This window comes from Cervus elaphus, chromosome 25 (genome assembly GCF_910594005.1).
Source record: "Cervus elaphus chromosome 25, mCerEla1.1, whole genome shotgun sequence".
Taxonomy (NCBI): domain Eukaryota; kingdom Metazoa; phylum Chordata; class Mammalia; order Artiodactyla; family Cervidae; genus Cervus; species Cervus elaphus.
In genome coordinates this window covers 34,963,663-34,981,461 of record NC_057839.1, presented here as the reverse complement: position 1 = coordinate 34,981,461, position 17,799 = coordinate 34,963,663, and the positions used below count along the sequence as shown (strand labels likewise).

At 39.6% G+C, this 17,799-nt stretch overlaps 1 protein-coding gene across 1 annotated transcript in view; it reads right to left on the bottom strand.

Annotated features, from left to right (window-relative positions):
• The window catches only part of OXCT1 (3-oxoacid CoA-transferase 1), a 159,373-nt gene that overhangs the window by 106,880 nt on the left and 34,694 nt on the right, over window positions 1-17,799 (bottom strand). Inside the window, exons 6-7 of the mRNA XM_043887930.1 lie at window positions 16,830-16,936; window positions 11,707-11,767 (exon numbers count right to left, since the gene is read on the bottom strand). Of these exons, the coding sequence (XP_043743865.1) occupies window positions 11,707-11,767; window positions 16,830-16,936 (168 nt within the window). The remainder of the gene's footprint in view (window positions 1-11,706; window positions 11,768-16,829; window positions 16,937-17,799) is intronic.

Here is a 17,799-nt window from a genome sequence, read left to right as displayed (position 1 = left end):
GCCAAGTATAAAAGATGTTCACTAAGAACTAATTAAGAATCACTCAGAACATACATATTTACAATGAAATTGAAAAGCCTACATTTATACAGTGTAGACAGATAAAACACAAATTTGTGAAGCCTCAAAAATTATACATAGATACAAAGCCAAAAAGCCCAAAATAGCTAGAATAAAATCTACCAATCCATCAAAAAAGGAGGGATGTATTATTAAAATGACTTTCTTTTAGGATCTCTGCACTAACAATAAAAAAAATAGCACCAAAATTTTGTAAGGATAATGGCATACAAATGACTTGCTGTAATTGGTATTTCTACCCCACAATGCAATGAAGTTCATTGTAGCTGAGATAAAGGAACTCTTACAGAGTTGCTTCATTGTTACCAAGCAACAAGAAATAAAATGTCAGGATTAGCACTTGATTTAATATATTTTTACCATCAATAAACCATACTTCTATCCCACTACTCTGGATGTAAATGGTCATTAGGTTAAGGATTATATTTAGTACTCTTTAAGAGTATGCAAAAAAAAAATTGCAGTAAAGTTAATTTGGGCACTCACCAAATTCATATTTTTTATATTTGCTGCTTCCTTGGCAGAAACAACAAATAATAATATAATAGTGATTCTATTACTTAGAAGGTTATTTTGTCAAAATATTCAACTACAATGTGTCTTCACTAAATACATCTTCATTAGTATTCAAATATTGTCAAATTTTTTGCATTTTATGAAAAGTCGAGGAAATGTATCTAAACACTTCAATACTTCAAATAAGTAGAATCAATCAGTTCATTTAGTTGTATAAGGATATTATCATTTGTCAAAGCAATGTATATCTGGCTAAATTTGTAGCATGAAGAATTTATAGCTATCTCTTTCAGAGAGGCATAGCAAACAACTTAAAAAAAATGAAATCCAAAAGCATGAACAAAATCTTTAAGTGAAAAACTGTAATAAGAGAAAAACATGTAAATTAAGGATATCAGATAATTTAGCAGGCTTAAAAATCAATCATTTAAAATGATATCCATAGCTTACCACATCCACTCCCAAAGTTAACACATGAGAAAGTGACTGTATTATGCCTTAGGATTGAGGGATCCCAAATAGCTTTCCTACTCCACCTGTGTTTTTAAAGAACTTCTGTTGCGTGCTCATCTCAACTGGCCTATGTGAATGAAGTAAAGAGGACTGGGATTAAACAGGTCCTTGCTGTCCTCATCTTCTGCCTAACGAAGAGAAGTAGGAAGCATTATCAGGTAAATACTAAAGTGCAGTGAAAGGCATTTACTCCATTATGCTTCACACAGTGAATGTCACATTTGACATTTCAGCCAAGTTTTCATAAACATCACATCTCCACATGTCAATCAGAGATTTGTGTGTGGGCATAAACTCCACACAGGCATGAGCAGGGGTGGATAGAACCTTTCATTTTTTCCTGTTTGTACCTGATTTTTTTCCCTTTTTACTGTTTCTTGGAAAAATTATGAGTTTCTCTATAATATCAAAAGGCATCAGCAATCTAAAGATTAAGAATAAAAGCAATCTAAGAGGAAAGGAATTATGTTTATCTCTTGGGCAGTTTCATTTTTTCTAAAGCAGGACGGAAGATGACCAGTCTCTAAAAAGTTGATACTCTAATTGGCCTGCGTGGTGGAGATTATGTTCACAAGATCCACTGAAGTGCAAGTCAAACAGTTAAAACAAACCCACTGTGTTCCCACCTTCTAGTACAAAGTGAACTAGCCACCAGTATGATTTCCTCTATGAAGATAGCGCATAAGGTGGTATCAACACAGAGTTCTCCAAATAGGGCCAGAAAGTCACAAAAGCCAGGAGGTTCCAATATAAAAATCACATTCTCCATTCACCTCAGAGTTTGAAAGTCAGATTTAGGTCTCATCATCCCAGGAATGACTATAAGATGAACTAAGTATAGAAATACTTAGGAAGAAGATACTGCCATTACTCTTAAGATGGCTGCCCTCACGTAAGACTCACTGGCCCACCACTTCCCACTGGAGAAAGGGGAGTGAGGCATTTCAACTCTTCAAGTCCACCAGGAATACTCCACCTGCTCCTTCTTCCGCCACCCAGCTTACTCCCCCACCGGGTACTGCAGAGCTATCTTCCTCACTTCCCTGAGGTCTCTGCTCAAACATCATCTCAGTGGCATTATACCTCATCTTTGTTATAGACCAACCCATCCAGATTTCACTTTTGGAATTCCTGGTGGTCTAGTTATTCTGCATTCTCACTGCTGAAAGCCCAGGTTCAATCCCTGGTCAGGGAACTAAGAACCCAAAAGTCTCACAGTGCAGATAAAAACAAAATTTAACTTTCTTCTCTTGACAGCTCATGTCCCTTTCATGCTTTGTTCCATTTCTTTAATATTTACCAATATCTAATATACTATCAGAGAAGGCAATGGCACCCCACTCCAGTACTCTTGCCTGGAAAATCCCATGGATGGAGGAGCCTGGTAGGCTGCGGTCCATGGGGTCACTATGAGTCAGAGACGACTGAGCTACTTCACTTTTCACTTTCATGCATTGGAGAAGGAAATGGCAACCCACTCCAGTATTCTTGCCTGGAGAGTCCCAGGGACGGGAGAGCCTGGTGGGCTGACGTCTATGGCGTTGTACAGAGTCAGACACGACTGAAGTGACTTAGCAATATACTATATATTTTACTTATTTATTGTACCTATTGTCTATCTTGAGCATGATCATGTAAGCTTGTGAAGGATATAATATCTGGTGCTTATTTCAAAATACTTCAAGAGGGGGCTTCCCTGGTGTCTCAGTGGTAAAACAAATCCACCTGCCAAAGCAGGAGACGTGGGTTCAATCCCTGATCCAGGAAGATCCCACGTGCAGAGGAGCAACTAAGCCCGTGTGCCGCAACTACTCAGCCTGTGCTCTAGAGCCAGGGAACCACACTCTGGAGCCCACGCACCACGACTCCTGAAGCCCACCCGCCTGGAGCCTGTGCTCTGCAACAAGAGAAGCTGCCGCAATGAGAAGCCGACATACTGCCGCGCAGAGGAGCCCCCACCTGCCACAACTAGAGAAAGCCCAAGCACAGCCACAGAGACCCACTGCAGCCAAAGCACAAATACATAAATAAAAACCATTTTAAAAAATATTACAAGAGGAGAAGGAAGGAGATGGGGATGGAGATGGGGCAAGAGTGATCAAGGGTGGGCAGATATTGGAACTGCAGGATGAACTCAGATGGGTTCATTACATTCTTCCATTTACTGTTGTGTATGTCCATTATCCTTCATAATAAACATTAAAAGCAAAACTCTGTAATACCTTTATACTGCAACCTGCCCTTTTCCTCATCCACTAATCAGAAACAACATGTCTTCATGCCCAGATGGCAGATGAACCCCTAATATTTTCCTTTAATTAACCTCCTCAGGAGACATGGCATGTGCCAAGCACTAGCACAGAACACAGAAGTCAGTCCCCAGAGCATGGCTCTTCTAAACAAAAAGTCTTAGATATCACTTTGGAAAATGATTTTCCATATGTCAACACCTTATGACTTTGACGTTTTTTAAAGGGACTGATAATCACAATGTTCCTGACAGTGGCTCTCTCTGCAGGAAAGGCAGGCAGATGACAATGAGAAGAAGCAATCCTCTAATTCCTACCTTAGGTGGGTTTGCAGGTATTTAATTTATTATTATGCCTTCTAACCTGCACAGGCTACGTGTATATAATACCAGTATGCATCAAATATCATGTAATAGACATAATTCTTTCACAAGCAAATACATAAATATACCATAATATAAATGTAATAAAAATAACTTTATTGAAGTCATGATAACGAATATATTTGTCTTAACTAAAAGCTGAAATTAGCTAAAACAGCTTAAGAGGCTTTGTGTAAACCTTGCCCTCTTCTAACACCAGCCAGGGCACACGCTTGGCGAAACCAGCCAGGTTATTTTGGTCACAGGCAGCCTTAACAGCCTTCGGTGGCTGAGTCAGATGACCTTTCCTGACAGCACAGACATGCCAGGCTGCGTGCAGGAGACAAAGGATCTACAGTCTCCTGAGTGAAGCACTCCCGCCCCTCCTCCTGGGTTCTCTATTATAAGCTGCTTTTTTTTAAAATGTAGAGACAATTCCCAGAGAAACCTAGACTGATGTGATATGCACCCAAGAGACTGGCCAAGGGGCACATGGAAAGTCGAGGGTTAACAGATCCCTGAGAAGCCAAATGAGTTCCAGAATCCTGCTGCTAATGATACACATGGAACACAGCACCAAGAGTTGTTCCCTGGCTGGTTTTGCACTTAAACTCGTGAAGTTTATCAGGGAAGATTTCACCCACTCAAAGAGAAGGTCCAGAAATAACACTGCCTGGCCTAAAAAGAGAAGTGTATTTGTGGCATGTGTGCCAATATGTACACCCACTTGTACTATTTTTCGCAAGCAACTACCCACAGGTTCCTTAAGAGGAAGTAGAGACAGCCAACTTTGTGGGGAAACACACCACTGGCTGCAGGTTTTAAGAGATGCAATGCGATATTCATATCAGTTTTGTTAAAGGGAAAAAGACATACTGATCACCTCTTTGGTTTTTCACAACTCCTGTTGGTTTAGAACACATCTGAAAGGTAAAACATTTCCAAAAAGGAGGAATGTGTCACTTTCAGAGAAACCAGAAATAATTCATGCCAAGGGTCATTTTGATATTTTCTTCAAGATAAATATACTGGTTTTCAGTTCAGTTCAGTTCAGTCGCTCAGTCGTGTCAGACTCTTTGTGACCCCATGAACCGCAGCATGCCAGGCCTCCCTGTCCATCACCAACTCCCGGAGTCCACCCAAACCCATGTTCATTGAGTCGGTGATGCTATCCAACCATCTCATCCTCTGTGATCCCCTTCTCCTCCTGCCCTCAATCTTTCCCAGCAGCAGGGTCTTTTCAAATGAGTTAGCTCTTCGCATCAGGTGGCCAAAGTATTGAAGTTTCAGCTTCAACATCAGTCCTTCCAATGAACACACAGGACTGACTTCCTTTAGGATGGACTGGTTGGATCTCCTTGCAGTCCAAGGGACTCTCAAGAGTCTTCCCCAACACCACAGTTCAAAAGCATCAATTCTCCCATGCTCAGCTTTCTTTATAGTCCAACTCTCACATCCATACATGACCACTGGAAAAACCATAGCCTTGACTAGATGAACCTTTGTTGGCAAAGTAATGTCTCTGCTTTTTAATATGCTGTCTAGGTTGGTCAAAACTTTTCTTCCAAAGAGTAAGTGTCTTTTAATTTCATGGCTGCAGTCACCATCTGCAGTGATTTTGGAGCCCAGAAAAACAGTCAGCCACTGTTTCCACTGTTTCCCCATCTATTTGCCATGAAGTGATGGGACTGGATGCCATGATCTTAGTTTTCTGAATGTTGAGCTTTAAGCCAACTTTTTCACTCTCTTCTTTCACTTTTATCAAGAGGCTCTTTAGTTCTTCTTCACTTTCTGCCATAAGGGTGGTGTCATCTGCATATCTGAGGTTATTGATATTTCTCCCAGCAATCTTGATTCCAGCTTGTGCGTCTTCCAGCCCAGCATTTCTCATGATGTACTCTGCACATAAATTAAATAAGCAGGGTGACAATATACAGCCTTGACGTACTCCTTTTCCTATTTGGAACCAGTCTGTTGTTCCATGTCCAGTTTTAACTGTTGCTTCCTGACCTGCATACAGATTTCTCAAGAGGCAGGTTAGGTGGTCTAGTATTCCCATCTCCTTCAGAATTTTCCACAGTGTATTGTGATCCACACAGTCAAAAGCTTTAGCATAGTCAATAAAGAAGAAATAGATGTTTTTCTGGAACTCTCTTGAACATCTGGAAGTTCACAGTTCATGTATTGCTGAAGCCTGGCTTGGCGTATTTTAAACATTACTTTACTAGCATGTGAGATGAGTGCAATTGTGCAGTAGTTTGAGCATTCTTTGGGATTGTCTTTCTTCGGGATCGGAATAAAAACTGACCTTTTCCAGTCCTGTGGCCACTGCTGAGTTTTCCAAATTTGCTGGCATATTGAGTGCAGCACTTTCACAGCATCATCTTTTAGGATCTGAAATAGGTCAACTGGAATTCCATCACCTCCACTAGCTTTGTAGTGATGCTTCCTAAGGCCCATTTGACTTCACATTCCAGGATGTCTGGCTCTAGGTGAGTGATCACACCATCGTGATTATCTGGATCATGAAGATCTTTTTTGTACAGTTCTTCTGTGTATTCTTGCCACCTCTTCTTAATATCTTCTGCTTCTGTTAGGTCCCTACCATTTCTGTCCTTTATTGAGGCCATTTTTGCATAAAATATTCCCTTGGTACCTCTAATTTTCGTGAAGAGATCTCTAGTCTTTCCCATTCTATTGTTTTCCTCTATTTCTCTGAATTGATAGCTGAGTTTTACGTCTTGTCAATTAGATTGATACTGGTTTTACATCTTGTCCATTAGAGGAGAAATTATAAAGCAAGAAAAGAAAGAGATGGCTTGCATGCTCTTTTGCCATCTTGTTTCTAAGTTCAAAAAGAGGGACTTCCATGGTAGCGCAGTGGCTAGGACTCTGAGATTCCAATGCAGGGGGGCAGAGAATTTGATTTCTGGTTGGGGAACCAAGATCCCACATGCTGCACAGCACAGAAAATAGAAGTCCCCAAAGATTTTAAGGTACCTGAGGGAATCATCAGGGCTTCCCTGTATGGTAAAGAAACCCGCCTGCAGTACAGGAGACCTGGGTTCAACCCTTGGGTCAGGAAGATCCCCTGCAGAAGGGAATGGCAAACCACTCCAGTATTCTTGCCTGGAGAAGCCCATGGACAAAGGAGCCTGGCAGGCTACAGTCCATGGGGCTACAAAGAGTTGGACACGACTGAGCAACCACACTCTTAAGGAATCATCACTAATATTTTAGATATTTATAGTACTACCTCCCCCCCACTGACTCCTTTTAAAACTCAAGTTATAGTGGGTACCCAGGGAGAAAGGCTGAAAAGATGTAGACCCAGAAGTGGGGTGAAGCTGCCAGGAAGCAGGCTCCACCCCAGATCCTGCTACTGAAAAGTTCCCCCTGGCCTGATCTATAAGAGAAAGGAGATGAGCTAAGAGGTCTAAAAAAAAAAGTCTTTGTCTGAAATGTAGGGTGTAGTTGTTGTCAAAGTGCCCACTGCTTTAAGTTCCTGCTGGACTAGAATAGACATTCAATCACCACATTCAGGGAAGTTTGTGAAAAGCTGCACAGCTCAGAGAGGCTACATAACAGAATGAACAGAGTCTAAGAGGAGGGCTGAATCAATTCACAGGGCTACAGATCCCACCCAGGATGATGCTTTTCTCAAAGCCCTCTTGGAGGCAGATGGTACAAGAGGTAAAAAGGCCTTCACTGGAATAACTGGCAAAGAAGACTGGAGATAGAGGAATATACTGGCCCCAAACTCCCTATCTGCTTGATTCTAACAGTTAGCATTGAAATTGACTACCTTCAGAAAATTCAATATCTTTCAAGATTTTGAAATATCACCCATTGATGATGATTTGAGAGTATTTCATAAAATAGTGGAAAAGCGCAGGCACCTGGGAATCATGTTTCGTATGGGTCTATCTTAGCTCCACCTCGCTGTGTGACATAGGTACACAACCTCACTTCTCTGTGCTTTAGAGCCCTCATCTATAAAATAAGGATAATTATGATTCCTCTCTCATAAGACTATTGTGAACATTTTTAAAAAATCCATTAAAATACAGAAGTGAGTAATACATAATAAATACTTGATTAACAGTAGTTATTATTACTGTTAATACTGAACAGGCAGGAAAATAGGCAGGTAATTTATGATCTCTAAGGACTCCCTGTTAAACCAGCTCACAATCACCCATCTTACCAAGACCACTACACAAGAAAGTAGGATAGGGCTAGAGGAAAAGAATTATAGAGTCCTGAAGACCAATGCAGGTCACAGAGCACACAGAACACAGCACAGAAGAAGAGCTGGAGGTCCAGGGTACTCACTGGACTAAGAATAATACAAATTCTAGATAGAGTCTTCATTATCAGAAAACACCCAGTCTACTCATCAACCCCAATTTCAAATATTTTACACTTCCAAGGGCTCAGTTCTTCCAATTTAACCTAAAGCCATGTGGACCTCTTCTACTATGAGCAGGCAGAGGGGGCAACCTTACCATAATTTATTGTCTAAATTGCTGTTTTGCTTACACTCCTGAACTAGAACTACAAATTAGATTTCATCTTGATCCTTCTAATTAGCCTCTGTCTAATCAAACTTTCTCCAGGGATGATCATGTTTTTTATCTATGTTGATCAACACAGTAGTCACTAGCATATGGAACCAATGAAGAGAAACTGAACTCTTACTTTATTTAATTTAAATTTTTAAATTTAAATAAAGGACAGAAACAGCAAGGACGTAACAAATGTAGAAGAGATTAAGAAGCGGTGGCAAGAACACACAGAAAAACCACGCAAAAAACATCTTAATTACCCAGATAAACATGATTGCGTGGTCCCTCACCTAGAGCCAGACATCCTGGAGTGTGAAGTCAAGTGGGCCTTAGGAAGCATTAGTATGAACAAAGCTAGTGGAGGTGATGGAATTCCAGCTGAGCTATTTCAAATCCTAAAAGATGATGCTGTGACAGCGCTGCACTTAATATGCCAGCAAATTTGGAAAACTCAACAGTGGCCCCAGGACTGGATCCCAAGGAAAGGCAATGTTCAGTTCTGCCCATTTCTCATGCTAGCAAGGTAATGCTCAAAATCCTTCAAGCTAGGCTTTAGCAGTACATGAACCGAGAGTTTCCAGATGTACAAGCTGGATTTAGAAAAGGCAGAGGAAGCAGATATCAAATTGCCAACATCCGCTGGATCATAGAGAAAGCAAGGAATTCCAGAAAAAAACACCTACTTCTGCTTCATTGACTATGCTAAAACCTTTGACTGTGTGGATCACAACAAACTGGAAAATTCTTCACGACATGGGAATACCAGACCACTTTATCTGTCTCCTGAGAAACATGTATGCCGATCAAGAAGCAACAGTCAGGACCGGACATAGAACAATGAATGGACTGGTTCAAAATTGGGAAAGAAGTACGTCAAGGCTGTGTACTGTCACCCTGCTTATTTAACTTGTATGCAAAGTACATCATGCAAAATGCTGGACTGGATGAAGCACAAGTTGGAATCAAGATTACCAGGAGAAATATCAACAACCTCAGATATGCAGATACCACACTAATGGCAGAAAGCGAAAAGGAACTAAAGAGCCTCTTGAAGAGGGTGAAAGAGGAGAGTGAAAAAGTGGGCTTAAAACTCAACATTCAAAAAACTAAGATCATGGCATCCAGTCCCATCACTTCATGGCAAATAGATGGGGAAAATAGTGACAGGTTTCATTTTCTTGGGCTCCAAAAATCACTGCGGACAGTGACTATAGCCATCAAATTAAAATAGGCATTTGCTCCTTGGAAGAAAAGCTATGACAAACCTAGACAGAATATTCAACAGCAGAGACATCACTTTGCTGACAAAGGTCCATATAGTCAAAAGTATCATTTTTCCATTAGTCATGTATGAATGTGAAAGCTGGACCATAAAGAAAGCTGAGTGTTGAAGAATTAATGCTTTTGAACTGCGGTGTTGGAGAAGACTCTTGAGAGTCCCTTGGACTGCAAGGAGATCAAATCAGTCAATCCCAAAGGAAATCAACCCGGAATATTTTTTGAAAGGACTAATGTTAAAGCTGAGTATCCAATTATTTGGCCACCTGATACAAAGAGCTGACTCACTGGGAAAGATCCTGATGCTGGGAAAGACTGAGGGCAGGAAGAGAAGGGGGTAACAGAGGATGAGATGGTTGGATGGCATCACCAACTCAATGGCCATGAGTTTGAGCAAATGTGGGACAGTGAGGACAGAGGAGCCTGGCATGCTGCAATACATAGGGTTGCAAAGAGTTGGACACAACTTAGTCACTGAAAAACAACAACTGTTTAAATTTAAAAGTTGCATGTGGGTACTGGCTAGCATACTGGGCAGTGCAGGTATAATCAATTAGAAGTGGCAGTCAGCAGCACTATATTGAAGGGGATCCCAATGTGAGTCTGTGTCTAATAGGACAGAGTGCTGTGAATAAGAGATGTCTGTTCTTGTACATGGGAGGGCAGCCTTTATCATATTTGCAGGCTCAAGTAAAGGATTTTATTTTCCTTTCCCTTATGCCAACAGTGAACATCTTTTCAAATATCTTCACTAATTCTCAGACTACTAGAGTTTCATTCCTGCTTTCAGAAGAGATAAGACTGGCTGAAAAGAACTAGATTATAAAAGGGAAAAAAAGAAAGAACATCACACAGGATAATGCATATTGCCCCCATAGTACTCAGAGAAATAATACTCATTTGTGGCAGTTTTACAGAAGTCCATACAATAACAGAGTTAAACTATCAATTAGTTTAAGTTGTGTTATAGGCTTTTTTCAGTACTGTTACAGGTATGTGCAATGGAGAGGGCATTAAGATGATTTGATTAAAAAAAAAACTGCACAGAGATTAAATCACATTATCCATTTTAAATGCAGAAAATATACTGCCATTGCAAAAGAAACCGTCCTGCCAATGTTGAAAGTACCACATTTCCCAGCACTTTAAAAATAGTACACTTCAAATACTGTCAATTAACCATTCTTCCATAAGAGGGGAAAAAAAGAAGCCAAACTATGGCTATCTAGTAAAATAATAATAATACACTGTACTTTCCAAGAGAGAAACAGAATTCTAACATTTGATTGTTTAAAAAATACAGCCGCACTGCCTCCATGAAATATCATCTTGGTCAAGTGCTTGAAGGAATGAAAAGATGTCCAGTACAATGGTACCATCACAAGAAAAATCAAGAACATACATTCTCATTTCCAGATCCCAAGATGGGATCCTATAAAGCCCTCCCATGGGGAAATATATCTCAAATCCCATGAAAATCTGGTTCCAAAGTGATCCCCAAAGCCTACATGAATCATTTTGGAGTCTCCTTTCAGGTTCCAATATATACACACAAAATGGCAGGGTTTTGGTATAAGCACCTATTTCTATCCCAGAGCTTTAACGCTATGCACGTTCTAGAATTATTCAAGTCTCTTCTGAACAAACCCTGAGATGTTTAAAGGAGAGTAAGTTAGTGCATTAATTCAACTATCCCAAATAGAACCACATCAAAGCAATGAGTTGTACTACCCTCCTTCCTTCTCAACGCATCACCCCTCTCTGTCACAGTGAAATAAAGAACTTCTCCTGATACAACTTATTATTTTCCTTGGGATTCTGTTTAGAAAAATTCATCCCTGAGATTTTACCCAAGAAGGTCCACTTTGCTCAAGTACCAAAGAACTTTTATGAGCTGGTCAGCCTCATAGCTTGGTTCCCAAAGTGAGCATTCTGGTGAGATCCTAGCTAAGCAGACAGCTCAAATTCCAGCAAAGTTTCAACTATCATATATTTACATAGAATCCTTCAACATCCAAAATGAAAAAAATGGTGACTGTCCTTCATGAAAACAAATGAACTGTAGCACTTTTTCTTAAATACATAACATCAACTTTAAAAAAGTAACATTAGGAAATCAGAAATAACCTCTTCTCTTACCTCCACCACTGTGGTTTCTGCAGCTTTGCACATCGGCAAGTTGAAATTCCTTGCACTTTTCCTACATTAGGGGTGAGGGAATAAGGAAGTGTGGAAAGAAGGCCAAAAATAAGAAGTGTCTCTCTCAGCTTTAATTATAGAGTAAAAGAATTTCTGTAATCTAAGACTCTGTGAATCTTTTTAAAAGAGTATATCATATTTTCTATAAGTTCTATAGCTATTTTATAAATAAAAACAATGCAATGGCCACTTAATGCAATCATATAATACTTATGGGGTTAAGAGAAAGAACTATTTTTCATTTTCAGCATATAATTATATACAGAAAAATAAAGTGAATATTAATGAGTCTAATTTCTCTAAATCTTTTAACTGAAATGCTACTTTGTTTCTATAGTTAAATATTTCACTGAACTTGCTCTTGTTAAATATTAAGAAAAGTAGCAAGTGCTTTATCTGAGAAGGTATAGTAATTATACTCATTATTAAAGAGAAATCTATTGCTGAAATTAACTGAAACATTCATGGGTAATTTGTGAGTCACTTATAAAGATCATTCTGGAGAACCAACTTCTAATGAAATTTTTGAAACTACAGCCCCCACATCAGACCCTGAGGTATAAAAAGAGGAGGCCAATTTTGCTGATGGTTCTGCATTCCCAAGTTCCTAAATTCATACACTTACTCTAATAATAAAACAGATCACCAGCCCAGGTTGGATGCATGAGACAAATGCTCAGGCCTGGTGCACTGGGAAGACCCAGAGGGATCGGGTGGAGAGGGAGGTGGGAGGGGGGACTGGGATGGGGAATACATGTAACTCCATGGCTGATTCATGTCAATGTATGGCAAAAACCACTACGATATTGTAAAGTAATTAGCCTCCAACTAATAAAAATAAATGGGGAAAAAAAAAAACTTGAAATGTATTCTTGTTTCTGAGAGTGTAAATTGAAAGGAAAAATTCTTTGGTAAAGAGAAATAATTCACAGCTGTGTCTTACCAGCCCTTTGTGCTAGTAATGTTTCCTTCACTTGGATTCAAGAATAGGTGTGTCCTTGAGAGAGGAATATCTCCATGTACTTTCACAAGCTACTGTGTTGGATTCCATCAAACATCTGGCATCAAAAGCTCCAAGGACAGAGTGGCCTGAGGTGCAGGCATGCAGGGCCCGCCCACTCTAACAATGGCCTAGACAGACCTCTGTACCAGTTGTTCCACTAAACATGAAGGTCAGCCTAGAAGTCAGGATCTTAAGAATCTAGGCCACCTGACCACTGGCGACAAGCACTCTCATTTCACATCAAAGCTCAATGGCTACTGAGCAGAAACCACAGGCATAAAGTCTGTGCTCGGAATAGTCCTTGTGCTGTCTTTAGACAACAAGCAGTAAAGCACAGGATAAACTCATGGAAATATTTTAAGTAATTCATTTTCATTTGCTACTATATAACTTCACTAATCTTCAAAAAAAAAAAAATAAGCTTCAAAAACATTACACCAAAGTGTCAAATAAAGATAGATAGCATGCACAATGTCCTCTGTAATTGCTGAAATTAGTTATAATACGAAAAACTGACTAAATTTGGGGACTTCCCTGGCAGTCCAGTGGTTAAGACTCCGCACTTCTACTGCAGGAGGCACAGGTTCGATTCCTGGTCAAGGAACTAAGATCTTAAGTGCCGTGGCCCCATCAAAAAAACAAAATCAAACAACAACAACAAAAAAAATTGGCTAAGCTCAAAAAATCAAATACAGTATATTTAATGTCATATAAAGTGTTAGTCACTCAGTTGTTTCCACTCTTTGTGAGCTGTAGCCTGCCAGGCTTCTCTGTCCATGGGATTCTCCAGACAAGAATACTGAAGTGGTTATACATTCCCTTCTCTAGGGAATCCTCCCATTCCAGGGACTGAACTCTGGTCTCAGGCATTGCAGGCAGATTCTTCACCATCTGAGCCACCAGGGAAGTCAATGTCATATAAGATCTTCAGAAATGAAACAGTAATATGAGAGTGATCACTGATAATTTAATTGTGATCATACCAAAGCTGTATTTGGTAAAGATTTTTTAAAAATCGCTAACATAAAGCAGGAAATGGACCATATTATAAGAAAGAAAACTATTTCGGTAACCTAACAGGCGAAGTCTTCAAAACCAAACATTTTGAAAGCTTTTTTTTTTTCTATTGTACTATATTTATTTATTATTGAAGTACGGTTGATTTACAGTGTTGCATTAATTACTGCTACACAGTAAAGTGATTCAGTTATACATATATATATAGATAGGTTCTTTTTATATTATTTTTCATTATGGTTTCTCATAGGATATTATATACAGTTCTTTGTGCTCTGTAGTAAGACCGTGTTGTTTATCCATTCTTTTTTTTTTTTTTTTCCAACCCTACCTTGGTCCTTTATTTTTTTTTTTTTTTCATTTATTTTTATTAGTTGGAGGCTAATCACTTTACAATACCGCAGTGGGTCTTGTCATACATTGACATGAATCAGCCATGGATTTACATGTAATCCCCATCCCGATCCCCCCTCCCACCTCCCTCTCTACCCGATCCCTCTGGGTCTCCCCAGTGCACCAGGCCCGAGCACTTGTCTCATGCATCCAGCCTGGGCTGGTGATCTGTTTCACTATAGATAATATACATGTTTCGATGCTCTTCTCTCGAAACATCCCACCCTCGCCTTCTCCCACAGAGTCCAAAAGTCTGTTCTGTACATCTGTGTCTCTTTTTCTGTTTTGCATATAGGGTTATCATTACCATCTTTCTAAATTCCATATATATGTGTTAGTATGCTGTAATGTTCTTTATCTTTCTGGCTTACTTCACTCTGTATAATGGGCTCCAGTTTCATCCATCTCATTAGAACTGATTCAAATGAATTCTTTTTAATGGCTGAGTAATATTCCATGGTGTATATGTACCACAGCTTCCTTATCCATTCGTCTGCTGATGGGCATCTAGGTTGCTTCCATGTCCTGGCTATTATAAACAGTGCTGCGATGAACATTGGGGTGCACGTGTCTCCCTCAGATCTGGTTTCCTCGGTGTGTATGCCCAGAAGTGGTATTGCTGGGTCATATGGCAGTTCTATTTCCAGTTTTTAAAGGAATCTCCACACTCTTCTCCACAGTGGCTGTACTAGTTTGCATTCCCACCAACAGTGTAAGAGGGTTCCCTTTTCTCCACACCCTCTCCAGCATTTATTGCTTGTAGACTTTTGGATAGCAGCCATCCTGACTGGAGTGTAATGGTACCTCATTGTGGTTTTGATTTGCATTTCTCTGATGATGAGTGATGTTGAGCATCTTTTCATGTGTTTGTTAGCCATCTGTATGTCTTCTTTGGAGAAATGTCTGTTTAGTTCTTTGGCCCATTTTTTGATTGGGTCATTTATTTTTCTGGAATTGAGCTTCAGGAGTTGCTTGTATATTTTTGAGATTAATCCTTTGTCTGTTTCTTCATTTGCTATTATTTTCTCCCAATCTGAGGGCTGTCTTTTCACCTTGCTTATAGTTTCCTTTGTTGTGCAAAAGCTTTTAAGTTTCATTAGGTCCCATTTGTTTATTTTTGCTTTTATTTCCAATATTCTGGGAGGTGGGTCATAGAGGATCCTGCTGTGATTTATATCAGAGAGTGTTTTGCCTATGTCCTCCTCTAGGAGTTTTATAGTTTCTGGTCTTACATTTAGATCTTTAATCCATTTTGAGTTTATTTTTGTGTATGGTGTTAGAAAGTGTTCTAGTTTCATTCTTTTACAAGTGGTTGACCAGTTTTCCCAGCACCACTTGTTAAAGAGGTTGTCTTTTTTCCATTGTATATCCTTGCCTCCTTTGTCAAAGATAAGGTGTCCATAGGTCCGTGGATTTATCTCTGGGCTTTCTATTCTGTTCCATTGATCTATATTTCTGTCTTTGTGCCAGTACCATGCTGTCTTGATGACTGTGGCTTTGTAGTATAGTCTGAAGTCAGGCAGGTTGATTCCTCCAGTTCCATTCTTCTTTCTCAAGATTACTTTGGCTATTCGAGGTTTTTTGTATTTCCATACAAATTGTGATATTATTTGTTCTAGTTCTGTGAAAAATACCGTTGGTAGCTTGATAGGGATTGCACTGAATCTACAGATTGCTTTGGGTAGTATAGCCATTTTGACAATATTGATTCTTCCAATCCATGAACACGGTATGTTTCTCCATCTGTTTGTGTCCTCTTTGATTTCTTTCATCAGTGTTTTATAGTTTTCTATGTATAGGTCTTTTGTTTCTTTAGGTAGATATACTCCTAAGTATTTTATTCTTTCTGTTGCAATGGTGAATGGTATTGTTTCCTTAATTTCTCTTTCTGTTTTTTCATTGTTACTGTTTCGGAATGCAGGGGATTTCCATAAGTATATTCAAAGGTGACACAATTTTCAAAAAACATCTACATAATACCTAAATCCAAGATACTGAAACTTGGTATTTAGTATGCTTAAGGTAGTCAAAAGATATTGAAACCTATTAAGTGGCTTAATATCTGTGGCCATCCAGATAATGAAAATGAAAGCTAAGCATTATTAATGTTAATCAACTTTCCCAACATCATCTTTATAAACACTTCCTGGTAGACACCAACAAGCCTGGAAAAGAACTGACCTAAACGCTTATTAGCAATATTTTTCCAGAATATCAAACTAACTTAGGTGTTTTAAGACAATGCATATAAATAACGATGTCAAAATTAAATATAATTGTGTGCTTTTGTCAGCTTTTCTAAGTATGTCACAACACTGTAATTAGTCTTAGCCACTAAAATACACAGGACAAAAGTATATGTGACTATATACAAGACTAGAATAGATTAAAATAGTTAACAAACAGTGCCCCATGGGCACCATTTCGTCAGAACAGATGTCCTCAAGTGCACCACACCATCATGGCCACACAGCAGTGGTTCTGCACACACCTCCACACACACACACACAAGTGACTGATTTTAAGCAATCTTTAAAATAAATTTTTAAATACCAAACAAATCAAGATATCCATTTTGCAATCATAATTTCGGAAACATAAAGTTGCTAAAAGGCATCACGTTGAACATTTTTTAAAACCATTGTATTACCTGAAAATCACGTTTCCGGCTCGGTCTGCCTTCCAGGCTTTCACCAAAGCAAAATCCCCTGTGATTGCTTCCTCCAAGATAAAATGCTGACCTTTAAACTCCCTCACCTGCAAGAGACAAAGGGCATCGTCAGGATCTGCACAGGGCTTGGTTGGTTGTGATACCTGCTCTGATGTGTGTGTATATGTGTGCTCAGTCATGTCTGACTCTTTGAGACCCCATATACGGTAACCCACCAGGCTCCTCTGTCCATGAAGTTTCCAGGTAAGAATACTGGAGCAGGTTGCCATTTCCTACTCCTGAGGATATTCTCCGCCCAGAGCTGAAACCTGGGTCTCTTCTATCTCCTGCATTGGTAGGCAGATTCTTTACCACTGTGCCACCTGAGAAGCCCTGCTAGTTACTTATTTGCCTAAGTGTAACTTACTTATTTTCTTAAGTGTATTACTAAACTATTAACTTCCCAGCCCAGAAGCAGGCGGGTTCTTTACTGCTGAGCCACCTGGGAAGACCCATCTGCTCTGACAGAGACAGATAAAAGGGATACAAGCCTAGTTAGGGCAAAAAGGAGAAGATCTAAACTGAGACTTAAAGGATGAGTAGTGTTGGCCAGCAGTCCCCAATCTTTTTTGGCACCAGGGACCAGATTTCGTGCGAGATAATTTTTTTCATAGATGGGTGTTGAGGGTAGTTTGGGGGCGATTCAAGTGCATTTTATTTATTGTGCACTTTATTTCTATTATCATTACAGAAGCTCCACCTCAGATCATCAGGAATTAGATCCAGGAGGCTGGGGACCCCTGGACCAGGGTTCACTCAAAGTGGTGAAAAGGAAACTAAGGGAGCAGCACATGCAAAGGCCCAGTGGAAGGAGAGCTTGGTAACTGTGAGGACCTGACAATTCTATATGCTTGTGGCATAGACTGCATGTGTTAGCACTCACTTTATTACCTCTGTGAATAAGTTACGT